We start from the raw sequence: 13,996 nt of genomic DNA, 5'->3' as shown, positions 1-13,996 counted from the left end.
AGAGAGTGTTCCCTCAGGCAGAAGTGCGCACTGTAGCCTGCTATTCACACTCACAGCTTTATTGAGTAGCAACACCCCAGTGACTCTACAGCCTTCGAGCTATTTCAATACAGCTTTTTGTTAAAAATCAAATTTTGAACGTTTTTTTTCCTTGTTTTTCCTCCCTGGATGAGAACTGAGATAGAAGTTGGCGCTTGCAGGAGCCTCCTTTGCGTAAAGGACCCAGTCTGAATCATGTATTGCGCAGAATCTCTGCTCACTTACGATTAATTTACAGGAGAGAGGCGCATCTCCATCTCACAGGATGCGAGCCGCGCGCTGAATGTCACTGCATGGTTTTGGGTAGAAGGCACCAAACTTGCGTAAAGAGCCTGATTCTTCACAAGTATTGTCTGCTTGTCAGAAGTAGGTGATTGATACAATGTCTGCCATACGGAGGAAATTTGGCGAGGACTACCAGGTGGTCAACACCAACCGGGGCATTACTTTTTCCGCACCGGTGAAGCGAAAGAGGCAGCGGTTTGTGGAGAAGAACGGCCGCTGCAACGTCCAGCACGGTAACCTTGGCGGGGAGACGAGCCGATACATCTCCGATCTCTTCACCACGTTAGTGGATCTCAAGTGGCGCTGGAACCTGCTCATCTTCATCCTGACCTACACGGTTGCATGGCTGGTCATGGCTTCTATGTGGTGGGTGATCGCCTACATCCGCGGCGACCTGAGCCACGGCGGCCACGACACGTCCTACACCCCGTGCGTCGCCAACGTGTACAACTTTCCATCCGCGTTCCTGTTCTTCATCGAGACCGAGGCGACCATCGGCTACGGCTACCGCTACATCACCGAGAAGTGTCCGGAGGGGATCATCCTTTTCCTCTTTCAGTCGCTGCTGGGGTCCATCGTGGACGCCTTTCTTATCGGCTGCATGTTCATCAAGATGTCGCAGCCGAAGAAGCGCGCAGAGACGCTCATGTTTAGCCAGGACGCGGTCATTTCGCAGCGGGACGGCAAGTTGTGCCTCATGTTCCGAGTGGGGAACCTGCGGAACAGCCATATGGTGTCCGCGCAGATCAGGTGCAAACTCATCAAGGTAGGCTACAGGTTAAAACAGCTGAGGTTATAATCACCACACATGTAGGCGCACTTTGGCGCAGTGAGCATTCGCCTCTCACTCCATCTCAAGTCTTGAAATGCCATTATCAAGGCCAAGACTAATTGACAGCCCCTTAATTTGTTTTGAAATTGCCCATTATGTTTTATGAGTGCTTTCCAAGTCATGCATTGAATTTCCATTCATCTTCAGAATTGATTGCATTCCCTGAGGGTCTCTATGATTTGCAGGCTTTGGTTTTAACGCGAGGCTCCGACATAAAAGATGTATTTTAATGGGTGACCATTTACATTTACCCCCTGCAGCAACTTCTTCAGTGCCTGATTTGCCCTGAACTCAGTCTTGTGTTGCTGTTCTCCTCCCTCTTCTTTTCTGAGCTGCAGAGTGTGTTTCCTGGTACAGCGAGGGTCCTCACAAATTGTCCCACGTCAGTCAGCAGATGAGATGAATGGGCCCCCAGGGGACAGTATAGGTGGAAACTACAGATTGACTAAAAGGTCAATTGAGCCAATTCCTGTACTCTTGACCAAAGATAAAATGACAATAAAATGAAGCACTGCGCGTTGATAATGATGTGACGCTGGTGTCAGTATGGGAGAGATGAAAGCAGCTGATAAAAGAGAAGAGGAAAACATTTTGTGCCATACACCTTCATCACTGAGTGATCAATTGCCACATTTTTTTAAATGACACCTGGTAGTTTTTTTCACAGGGGAATTTCTTCATTTCAGAATTTCTGACCGATAGCAGGACAGCACCTTGATTTCATTATTTTCTACAATGTCTAAATTTTGTTCCTGCATGTCCATGTTCCTGCACCACAATTCATCACATATAATTAGATATTTTTTTTTGACAGTTCTGTGTTTTTGGTACATGCTCTTCTTGACTGTAAGCAGGCATGTCTCCCAAATGAAATCTACTTTTCTCCAGTCCAAACATCAGTATATATCTGAAGGAGAGCAGTGCTTTGTTGTGACAGAGAGAGGCATCTCTGCAGAGTAGTGTGACGATCATAAGTGACAGTTTACTTTCTGAACCTCAAGGGAGACTCACCAGAAAGCTCCTGGCATGTTAGTATTACCATTAGGTCAATAATATGATTATACTCTATGCCTTATGTTGCACAGAGGCATATAATACCATTTAAAACAATACCTTCTGTTCAGTCTCTGTCATTTTTAGTAAGAGAGAGAGTAAAAAACACAAAATTGTGTCCATTAGAGGAATAAAAGTCACTCAGCTGAGCTCATGAAAAGCCATCATTTAATAAGTGATTATGGCTAATGTTTCAGATCTGCCTGGAATATGTTTTAGTTCATTTTATCGTCATTCACTCCTTAATTAGTAGCCCGGAAAGGCAAAGGAAAATATGCTGCGTTAATTACAATTAATCAACACAGCATCACTGAGGCACAAATGCTATATCAGCTTTCCACTGAGAGAGTTTAGTGTTATGCCATGGTTGTTTAAGACACTTTCATTCTGTTCAAACAGAGTGAAAGCAGGAGGATCTTCACCCATGGGACATGCTGTCATGTTTGACCTTGGTCAGATTTGTCTGCACAATGATTGTGCCAATACTTCAGACGTCTCTTAAGTAGAATTGGCTCTTTTTATGGAGCCACAAGGAGAACAGTTGGGGTAAATTTAGATCATGGTCTTTATTTGATACCTTAAGGCCCAGTGGACGTGGAGTGTAACACTGGTAGTTTCAGCAGTTCTGATTCAGAACAGTAAAAGCAGAACAAACGGCAAGAACTGCTGCAGTACTGTTGCAGAGTATGTACATTATGGAGACTCAGTGCTTTGGGGACACTGTGCCTTACTCTTACTTTTTATTTTAAGTAAATAAACCTGCCCGAGTCTAATATAATTACTGCAAAACAAACTAGAGAATGTTTGTTGTTAGAAGTGGTCTCACCCATCTGTTTGTCTGATTTTTTTAGTGGAACAATCCTCGGCTGTCTTCACAGATCAGCTAATTAGGGTTAAGCCATGATCTTAATCTGGGATTTCTGGCAGTAAATGATGATCTTTTCAGATGATCATTAAATTTTTTTTTTTTTTTTTTAAGCCAAAGCTATTTGTGTGTGACATCTAGGACTTAACTGATTATCTCCTCCTCTAAAAGCATCACAGTCGTGTGCCATCAATCAGGCCCAGAGGACAAACAGCAAACAATCAAAATGTGCTTTGGAAGTTCACTTTTGTCTCATCCAGATTCATAATGTTTCGTGGATTTTTCTTGGACAGCGGCTGGAATCAAGCCTCTCTTTTCTTTGAATTCTGGATTAAATGTGTTTTCAAGAAGGATGCAGTGTGCAGGATACCGCCGTAAGACTCGTACTGAATAGATGCAATGCTCTGATGTCTCTGTAAATGTATGTTAACAGACACAGCGATGCTTTAAAGCCCAGAAAGCTATGCGATTGTGATGCCAGACTGTACAGTAGGCTGTTGTAGAGTAAATGCGCTGTACATCACCCTGTAGTACTGTACCAACACTGTGGAAACAAAGCCATGGCCTGTGTTCAGGTAACATGCGGCTCAAGGTCACTGTGAGATGGGTTGCCCACAAATCTGGCGGGAGCAATGAGACATGCTGCAATAAATCCTAATGATAGGGCTGTGTAAATACACTGTGACATGGGAGCTGTCATTCATTGTCAGGGATAGCCATGGGTTGTAAATTCTTATGGGACCTGGATACTCTGGATTTTGAGAGATTAAAACTGGTCATATTCTTGATTGTGTAATTAGTATGCAGGAATGCATCTACTGTATATCTATCGTTTGTTAAAACGGCAACGTTGCCATGGAACCTCGGCACGTTTGTTTGCTTATAACAGATGGTCCGCATGTAATAATCAACTCAAATAAGCACATTATGAAGAAAGCAAATTTTGGTGCAGTATTTGAACTCTTTTCAGTTTTATTTTGTTCACAATTTTACATAAAGGGAGCAGTGATGTCATGCTGTTGTCTAAAGACTCACATTGGTGGTATATTTCCATTAGCTATCAACATTGGTGTCAGCTTTTTATGAAATACCTTCGAAGAACTAAAAAAAATCCCACTCACTGTCACTTTTATCACCTTCCAGCATGCATACTGGTGCTGCTGGTGCCCTTTGATTGGTGGGTTTTACCCAGACTATGTTTACATGTATATGCAGCCCATATACAGTTATGAAATAGTCACAAAATGTAATCTATAGATTCCTGTTACATGGACATATTGACTGTTTTAAGAAAGCAGTTATTTTAAACTAAACCATAATCCTTCCCTAAACCTAACCAAGTGCTTTGGTGCCTAAACCCAACCAGTCTGGGACCATCACCTGAAATGTTTATCAGCAAGCTTTATTTTGAAAGTCTTGCATATTTAACTTTGGCATGGTGGACAGATCTATGCACTACAACACCCACAAGCCTCAGCCACTGCTACAGAGAAGAAGCCAGTCAGAGGTTTTTCAGCATAATGATTAGCTTTCCACCACTGCTGGTGCCGCACAAAGTAGAATTTCAAGCTTTATTGTTCTAAATTGTTTGATGTTTCTTGCAGAAATGCACCTTTGGAGTTTTAGTTGAATTATATCCCAAACTTTTTGTGTACACAGGCTTGTAACTTTTTTTTTGTAGAACAAGCTATTTTCACAGTTTTTACTCTTTTGTAAGACTGTTTTGGGAAAAATAAAATACTTTTACCTCCAGAACCAGGGGAGCAGGAAATAGCTCCCCCTGTCGCAGCTCTGCAAAATGATCGACAGTGTGTGGGAGTGCTTTGATTATGATCCTAAACACCTGTCAGTAAGGCTTTTTGGAGTCAATAATCTTTCCATTAAATGATACCTGCTAAAAGGCACTGACATGCCTGACGTCATGGCTCTGACAAAATGGATGTAAATGTAACTGTAGTCAAAAGAACGGGGAAGATCTGTTGTTTTAAGTGTGAGTTATATTTCATAATTGAAACTATTTTTATTGCACTTAGAAATGTTGTGTCAAGGGTCACTGATTTTGGAATTTAAGCCATGAATTGGGAACATTTTTCCATGGCAGGACTGTGCATTTCTTCGATATCCATAATGCATTAACTTAAAAAAAAGATAACTGTCCTTGAATTACTATGAATATTAATGCTGCTTTCATTAATAAACCAGTAGAATGCAGTTGCGCACTGACCCCTACAGCAGTGGCAGAATATGATTTTAAAATAAAGAAACATGTTTGCATCTAGTTTGCCAGCAGTGCATGAAGGACTCATCCTAGCAAGTAGTCAGACAAGAGAGAAAGAAGCAGCAAGCAGCAGCAATGTGGCAAACAAAAAGACAGAGAAAGAGGCAGAGAGTGACAGCTGGGTGGTGCACATCAATGTCAACAGAAGCTCGCCTCAGTAGGTTGGTCCACAGCAGGAGATGAGTGATAAGGGCTAGTAGTAACAGACAGACAGGCATGGATGCAAGTGTTTAGCTATACAGGCAGGCAGACATGTCAGTATGACTCCCCACATCTGCCACCGTCTAACTCTGAAGGACAGGCAAAGAGAGGAAGAGAAAGAGAGAAGAAGAAGGGACAAACTGACTGACAGTTGAATTAGCTTTAATGCTGCCGCCCAGGGTCCGGGGATGGCGGCTCAAACGTGACGCCTGTGGGAGCGTTATGTTTGATGTCCAGCCCAAAGCTCAAAGGACCCAGCTGGACGCACGTGGACATATGTGTCGCACACAAATCCGACACACAAAAAGGACAAATGTGCACTCACACACACACCTTTCTAAATTTCACTGTTTGTTTGCATCTCTTTCACATACACCCTTTCACACACACACCATCACTAAAGAGAAAGCGTGTCACCAGGGACAGGGCATGCGTTCACTCAACCTGAATCTCAGGTGGCTTAGTAAATTAAGCACTCTCACTGTATCAGGTCCTCTTCCGAAGGCCATTAATTTCCCCCTTGTGGCTCTGACTGTTTAGCAGCAGTGAGAGAACACACAAAGCTTTCACCTTGTTAAAACTATTCAGTGTAAAGCAGGTTGCTCCTTCCTTGGCAGAAGTGTAATTTTGTTGCAACACTATGGCGCTCGTCAATGGAGCTGTGAACAGTCTCTGACAAATAGCTGCTTCACTTTCATAACTAGAATGGCTTAAATATGACTTCCCAGGAAATTGGTTTCCAGTCTCATTGACTTACATGCGCGTGGCTGACAAATGGGACACCTGCCTGCACTGTCTCAATGACAATTTACATTTTTAAACGACTGGGAGAAATAAATGAATTAATATATAAACACGACAGGCTTTTTAAAAAATGATGTCATCTGCTCTTTATACTTACAGGAGATGGAGGAAGCTTTCCAGAAGCAGAGATCAACAGCAATATGGAAAAATCAATTGCCCAAGAGTTACACTTATTTAAATCTAAGAGATACTGTGGAAGGATGATGCAGGAAGATGGTAAATTAAGATTTAGGTGGAGGTGGTAGCTGACACACTGTTGAATTTCACTGCTCGCAAAGTTCAATCATATGAAAATGTCAAAGGGAAATGTGATCTACCCAAAGGCGCATCAATTAGCAAATCAACTCAAAATACAGATATTTCATATATGAACAAAAGACAGAAATGGAAACAATACTTTGCTGAAAAAAGGGATTTTAATGTACATTAACAGTTTGAAATATTGCGACATGTGCTTATTTACTTGCTGTTAGGTGGATTTTGTGACCTATGAACAGAGCCAGGCTAGCTGTTTCCCACTGTTTCCAGTCTTTATGCTAAACCAAGATAAGTGCCTGCTGGCTGTAGCTTTATGTTTATCGTACAGGAATGAGTGCTATCAATCTCTGCATCTAACAGCAAGACAGCAAAGGTAGTTTTCGCAAAATGTCAAACTATGTTGTGAGCACTAAGCAGGGATTCAGACTGAAAAGAACCGTTTCATAACCACAAGGAACTGTGACTATGTATTTTACATCTTTTACTATGCCAAAACAAAGTTTGTAGTAGTACTTGCAGTAGTAGTAGTAGTAGTAGTAGTAGTAGTAGTAGTAGTAGTAGTATTTGTCATAAGAATCTACCATGCAGACTAGTAGATTAAAGGACAGATTCTTTCAACAGTGTTCTGGTCTGTAAAACATCCGCCTTCTTGCTCTCAGAGTATTTTACCCTGATTTAACTTCAGTAGACATGCGACGTAGACTCCCCGTCTGCATATTCCAGGAGCGTCCATCACTGGTACAGCATGATGGGCGACACTTTCCCTCACCAAGGCGAGGCAGGGATCTGTGGGCACAGGCGTCTTCCTGTGAAATGTCACACCCTTCTGTCCTCCACATCACTGTGAATACAAATGACAGCCTGTTTGCCATCTGTCGACCAAGTGGCTCCTCACTCAAAGGGCTAGGGAGACTACGCTGCTTACAAGTTAACATGGGCTGACAGAGAGAACTGAATTTTGCCATGGCAGAATATAACTCAGTTTAAGTAACACATGTGCATTGTTGTGCTTTTCTATTCACTCGTGTTGATAGTGGAATCCATATGGGTTGTTGCTGGGTTTTTATCTCAGGGTGAAACAAACACCTTTTCTTTTGTAAATCATTCACTCTTGATGAATCAACGTGTAAGAGACTTGCAAATGGCAGCAAAAGAGATTTTATAAACTCACAGAGAGCCTTCTCCCTAATCCCATGTTTTAATTTAACAGCTAAAAGAGTATTTGATTGAGCTTCCCAAGAGCAAGCACTAGTGTCTTCATCGTAATCTAATGATACTTTTCTCAGAGGCCAGGCTATTACAGAGAGTTTTTAAGTACTCTAATATGCTGGCAATGAGTAAAAGATTACTGCTAAGTGTCCCAAACAATAAATGTTACCAGTGCTCATGTTGTCTGACAGATGTGGGAGACTGCTGCTTTTTTTTTTTTTTTTTTACATCCTTATTCTCACCTTTACCTGTCAGTAAGAGCATGGAGAAAAACATCAAGGTCCAAAGAGCACCTTTTTAGTGTTGTTGTCTCTCCTGGGTGAAGTGTTCCAATGTCTGTCACTCTATGGCAAAAAATATGTCAAAATATTCCTTCTTTCCTTTATTTGTATATCAAAATCTATACATGTCTCTGCCAAAAGTGTCAAGAGAGTTTTTTGTTGATTCATCCAGCTCTCAGAGGCAAATAAATATTCCATCCAATAAAATGTCATCATAGATTTTTGGGGGGAGTGAGCCACCGCTTCCCATTTTACAAAACATGCAGGTCTGTCAAGCAAACTAAGCCCAAAAGCAGGAGGTCAGCGTCCTAATTGAGGATGATGGAAGCAATCCCGAACAACTATGATCACTTCTAGTTTGCAGGCTTTGTCCTGCCTGCTTTTGTGCTCCCCACCCCATTTTAACTCCCACCCCTGCATCCTATATCATGTGCAACCATGTCAAATCATAGAGGAAAATTGCTTTTCCAAACTATTTCATGGTACCTTTAACACTGCTTCGAATCCCATCACAGTTACACCTGCAAAAAAATACATAGGTATACAGTAGCTGTAAGGAGTTTTAGATGAAAAATGTCCACTAAAGTGGCATTTATTAGCCAACAGAGATAACATGAAAACTGTTCTGGCTGGTGGAGTGGACTCATAGACTGCACACTAGTTATCCTCAAGGTCATAAAACTGCTGAAGCCATGTGGATAAAACCTTTTACTTTTTTTTTCAGTGCCTTGAATTTTGGAGGGATTCCAGCTAGCTCATAGCTAAGCTAATCAGCTGCTCACAGGAGCTTTATATTTGCCACGCAGATAAGAGAGTGCTATTAATGTGCTCCTCTAACTCTCTTCAACTTACTTCAAGTAAAAGTTTAACTACTCTTTAACACTGTTTAGGGTTAAGGGTAGATACATTATCCATACTTTGAGTTAATCCTATGATATAACTTAACTAACTCTCCATCAATTAAGTAACTAAGCTATTTTCCTGTTGCAACAAACAGAAGCAATCAATATCTCTAATAATGAAAATGTTAGATGATAAATGAAAATGTTAGAATGATAAATTAACACATAACTATGAAATTTAACCAGTGCTGAATGTAGAAATTCAAAGCAAAGCCAGCATGTGATATATAAGGATTAACCTGTTAGCTTATCTTAGCATAAAGATTAAAACAGAGAAACAGCTAGCCTGTTCCCAGTTAATTATGGTAAATATAGTGAGCTTTAGAGGTGCTGATAGGTGGATTTTGTTACTTCTGGACAGAGCCAGGCTATCCAATTCCCCCTGTTTCCAGTCTGAATTCTAAGCTAAGATAACTGCCTGCTGGCTGTAGCTACTAATCCAGTCTACAGATATCAGAGTTGTATAAATTTAGTGAATAAGTGTATTTCCTATAATGTCAGTTTCCACCCATGGACATGAAATTTATCGCAGACATAGTTAACCATTTGAATGTGTGTGGTTTATTTATTTCCTGTGTCCATCCAATCTAAAACTAAATAAAACTGTCCAGTATTCATGATATTCATGCTGCTAATGCTCAGCCAGTCCAATTCTGATCTTAAAATTCAAGTGAGATGAAAAACTGACTTCTAAAAACTTCTAACTGAACAATTAGGTGTTAAGTTGCCAATAAGATTCAAATGACATTGACATGAAATTGTTATTGTTGGAGAAGAGAGTTGAAGAATTATCCTGAATTATCATTCAGAAGTAGAAATGTAAATATAATGTGTCTGGATTGTTTGTGTTTCCAGTCTCGGCAGACCCCAGAGGGCGAGTTCCTGCCCCTGGACCAGTGTGAGCTGGATGTGGGATTTGGGACGGGGGCAGACCAGCTCTTTTTGGTGTCGCCCCTCACCATCTGCCATGAGATCAACACCAAGAGCCCGTTCTTTGATCTGTCACAGCGCTCACTCATGAACGAGCAGTTTGAGATTGTTGTCATCCTAGAGGGCATCGTGGAGACCACTGGTTAGAGCAAATGATTGATGTTGTATATGTATGTTTTTTTAAAATAAGCTTCCCTTTCCCTAATCACCTGTTTCATCGTCTATTACCCTGTGGCATAGAGCATTTCTCAGTATTCTAAAATAAAATATTTAACAGAATGTTTAATTTCATGGTCTTTAATTATTCAATGGCACAAGCTCTTCTGTCTATCTTTCCATATCTGTCTCTGTTTTCCCTGAAGCACTTCTCCACTTTTCATTGCTGCTCCCTGTCTTGCTGTCTGTCCACTTTCATTTAACATCCCGCTTACAACAGTCTTCTTCATAACGTCACAAGTTCCGTATCTGTATTTGAAATATTTCTCTACACATCTGTCTCTTCTCTCCATTGCAGGTATGACATGCCAGGCAAGGACATCTTACACTGAAGACGAAGTCCTGTGGGGCCATCGTTTCCTCCCTGTCATGTCACTGGAGGAGGGTTTCTTCAGAGTTGACTACTCTCAGTTCCACAACACCTTTGAGGTCCCTACACCTCCCCACAGCGTAAAAGAACAGGAGGAGAAGTCCTCGTTGACGTCACCAAACCCCCTGCCTGTTGCGCCAACCCCCTCCTCCCCTCTGTTGGGTAACGGAGGCCGTGGAGGCCGCAGGGAAAGGCTTCTGTCAGCCGACTATGCAGACCACGTTGAAGACCAAGCCTCCAGGCTGCCCAGTAAACTCCAACGCATGAGCTCCACCAAGGAGGAGCTCCTCTGGAGGGGGCTGAAGATGGGGCCAGCCTTGCCTGGGGGGAAGGCCTCCAGTACAGGAGACCTTCCGCTAAGTATTCAGAGGCTGAGGTCCAGCTCCATCCCGGTAGCGAGGCAAGGACAGCTGGAGGAGCAGGTCCAGCTGTTGTCCTTGGATGGAGATCCTGAGGAGGGTGAGCTGGAGAAACACAGACTTCCAGCAGCCATTAGCACCATTGCTGCTGCAACCCCAATACCAGTCCAGATCCCCTTTGTCGGGAGTCGGCCAGAGGATAATCTGCCCCCGAAACTGCGGAGAATGAATGCTGACCGCTGACTTCTGCAGACTACCTTTAAGACTAAAAATTGAATCAGGCTCGACGGGCATTGCATATAAATAAAGACTACTGTGATATAAGTTTTATTTTTTTCTGCGGATTTGGTCCAGTATTTGACATTTACTTACGGGCTCTCTACTAAGTTGTCCATAGCCACAAATAGAAGGACAACACCAATAAGCCATCCATCCGCTCATACTGTGAGTCATTTTTGATAGATCACCATCTGTGCCCCCCACTGACTTCTAACACTTCTGCCCTTGTGCTTGTTTCTTTCACTTTTGTTCTTAGAGTTGCATCAAAAACTTTAATATCTCAAACAACCACACCTTTGTTAATTAATTAAGCACCAAAGTGGCAGTCATGTTGAAGACTGACCCAAACTGACCGTTTGCTAAACCTCACCCCTGAACAGCTACTGTCCAATCATAGCTTAGCAGGTGTTACTTGCAGCAGGTTGCTCAAGCTTTGAATTTCTCCGCATTATCCGCAATGTGCATGGGGCTGTAGTAAGGGTAAAGAACAACTGAAAGTGATGCAACACTATGCAAAGTTTGGCCCCCTTTCATTTTAGAAGGCACATGAGTACATCGCTTTGCAAGGCATTGTGGGATTCCGAGCCATGCTGGACTGAATTTCGCCTGGTGGCTACGCAGGATTTTGCTGAAAAACAGCAATGCATAGTTGGTCAGGAAATTTAGTGTTTATCTGCTTGGCCACATGTCTGTGAATAAGAAGATCATTATTGTACTTTCTAGGATCCCTCATTTCTATGCTTCTGGCCTTGAGGATTACAGAAAGAAACAAAGACAAAGTGTTGTTTGGCACAATGTCATGTAATCTGCAAGAGAAAGTGCAGCTTGTTTACAATATTCCCACAATGTTTGCTAATGAACAAGTGACTCCCTTGCTTGTAAGCACTGAGCAAGAGGTATTGGAGGTAGGGTGACCATATTTTCAAATTTCCAAACCCAGACCCTTAAGTGTACTGCACGTTCATGCATGGCCACATGAATGCTCTAATGCACGCACCATAGGCATGACATCTCGATGGGGGACAATTATTTGAGCGCATTATTGGGACTTGGGACACTCATCTTGGAACAGGGACAATCTTGGACAAACTGAGATACCGTGTCATCATCGTCAGAGGCAATATTGATTGGTTCACTTCCAGCGGCTGGTCTCCATAACAGTGATACTCTGCAGTGAAAGAGGATGGGTTGTGGTTTCCTTCTCTGAATTTTCACAAAACCAAAAACACCAGAACTAAACTGTGAGCAATAGATTAAACTGCGTTAATATCGTCTGAAGTAAACTGCAAATGTTAGCATGTCTGTATCTGTGTGGAATGGATTGTATAGCTAAGTGAAGTGAAGTGTGGCTCTTCATTTGATTTGGAAAAGTTTACACTCCAGCACTTCCAGCCAACATTACCCAAGATACGCAGTGTTATGTTAGCCAAAGTAGTCCTCATCAGATACTCGGCCTAACTTGGTCTACACTGCAACTGCAATCGCAATGCTAATTCTTTATTTCCATGTCATCTTCTTCCTATCAGCTGCTGAGGATGACTTTGAACATGGGGCCTTTAGGCTTTAGCCTCAGTTTTTTGGCATAACATCATGTGTAGCCATTGAGTGAATATTCAATTATCATTTTAAAAAGAGGCAGCTGGAAACATTAAAAAAAAATCAGTGGAGACCTCATGGAGCTGGCATTAGCTTGATTGGCTAGCTAACGCACAACCAGCACGATCAATGGTTGTTGGCCAGAAACCTGCTTTGTCTACCTCTGTGTACAATGAAGCACCCATTGATTTGAAAATAACTAAGAATTTTGAGTGGTAAATCTGCCACTGTTATCATTGTAAACTGCACATGTGCTGTCTGAGAATGAAAGCTTGACAGGCTTAACAACATTGACATCAGTGGACGGGGCTTAGCAAAAGGTCAATAAACCAGGTCTGGGTAAAAAAAAAAAATCATAAGAACCCTGATACAAAGGTCAGGTTAATACACTTTATTTATTTATCACTTGTACTGAATATTTGTTTATTTCAATGCTCATTTGAAGTATGTTTACTACTGTACAATTTTAACTATTTTTACCTCTTGTTGCCGTGTTTGCATTGGCCCATTATATGCATGGGTGACAAAATGTAATCACAGATCAATTTTGGACTGTGGATTTTGTTTCATCAATGAACTGATTTATTAAAATGTAAAGCAAAATGTTGGATGCTGACATCAGGGGACACATGTATTATTGCTAATAGAAAAGTCAGATAACACTTAATATTGCAACTGCTAAATAATAAATAATTGAAATGAAGAAAGTGTGTCTGCAAGTGTGTTACTCATTTTCCATCTAAAAATGCTGCATCACCTTTTCTGTGGGATTCCGGTCGTGTATTTGCTGACTGTGTTCAACATTTCATCACCCTGAGGTTCAGCCTGCAAATGCATCAGCAGCTCATGTGTCACCTGCTGTAGTGGTTAAACTAACAGCCATCAATCACTGAAACCATACATTTGAATGCGAGTTATTTCTATTTTGAAGCAAATTTCAGGAGGGCAAGAGTTGAGACTCAACTCCAGACAAAACACTTTGGCATTTAAACCCCAGCTGGTAGGTTAATGTACTCTACTCCCTCCTCTGCTCACTTGAAATCAAAGCACTAACCTTCTTCTCTGGCTGCAGCTTCAGCTAATTAATGCAGATATCCCAAAGATGACAGAAGTCATGCTTCTTACCAGCCAGATCAGTGGCACTTAGTTCACTTCGACTTGATTGTGTCTACATTACACATCTGAGGATGTCCAGAGCTAATTAGTCAGACTGCAAAGAATAGAACAAAACAGATATTT

The 13,996-nt window shown here is 41.8% G+C and overlaps 1 protein-coding gene across 1 annotated transcript; it reads left to right on the top strand.

The window, feature by feature from the left end:
- On the top strand, positions 1-13,458 carry LOC139349976 (G protein-activated inward rectifier potassium channel 1-like). The gene is made up of 3 exons (XM_070991062.1): positions 1-1,090; positions 9,863-10,079; positions 10,452-13,458. The coding sequence occupies exons 1-3, from the start codon at positions 422-424 to the stop codon at positions 11,123-11,125; spliced, it is 1,560 nt and encodes a 519-aa protein (XP_070847163.1). The 5' UTR covers positions 1-421; the 3' UTR covers positions 11,126-13,458.
- Positions 13,459-13,996: the final 538 nt, after the last annotated feature.

Source organism: Chaetodon trifascialis, chromosome 21 (genome assembly GCF_039877785.1).
Source record: "Chaetodon trifascialis isolate fChaTrf1 chromosome 21, fChaTrf1.hap1, whole genome shotgun sequence".
Classification (NCBI taxonomy): Eukaryota; Metazoa; Chordata; class Actinopteri; order Chaetodontiformes; family Chaetodontidae; genus Chaetodon; species Chaetodon trifascialis.
This window is presented reverse-complemented; position numbering and strand designations above follow the sequence as displayed.

What these genes read in the sequence shown, in the direction of transcription:
- LOC139349976 (XM_070991062.1), top strand. Translation starts at nt 422, where the DNA reads ATGTCTGCCATACGGAGGAAATTTGGCGAGGACTACCAGGTGGTCAAC. An exon ending in TCAGGTGCAAACTCATCAAG is followed by an intron (nt 1,091 to 9,862) that starts GTAGGCTACAGG and finishes TTGTGTTTCCAG; the next exon opens with TCTCGGCAGACCCCAGAGGG. An exon ending in GGGCATCGTGGAGACCACTG is followed by an intron (nt 10,080 to 10,451) that starts GTTAGAGCAAAT and finishes TCTCCATTGCAG; the next exon opens with GTATGACATGCCAGGCAAGG.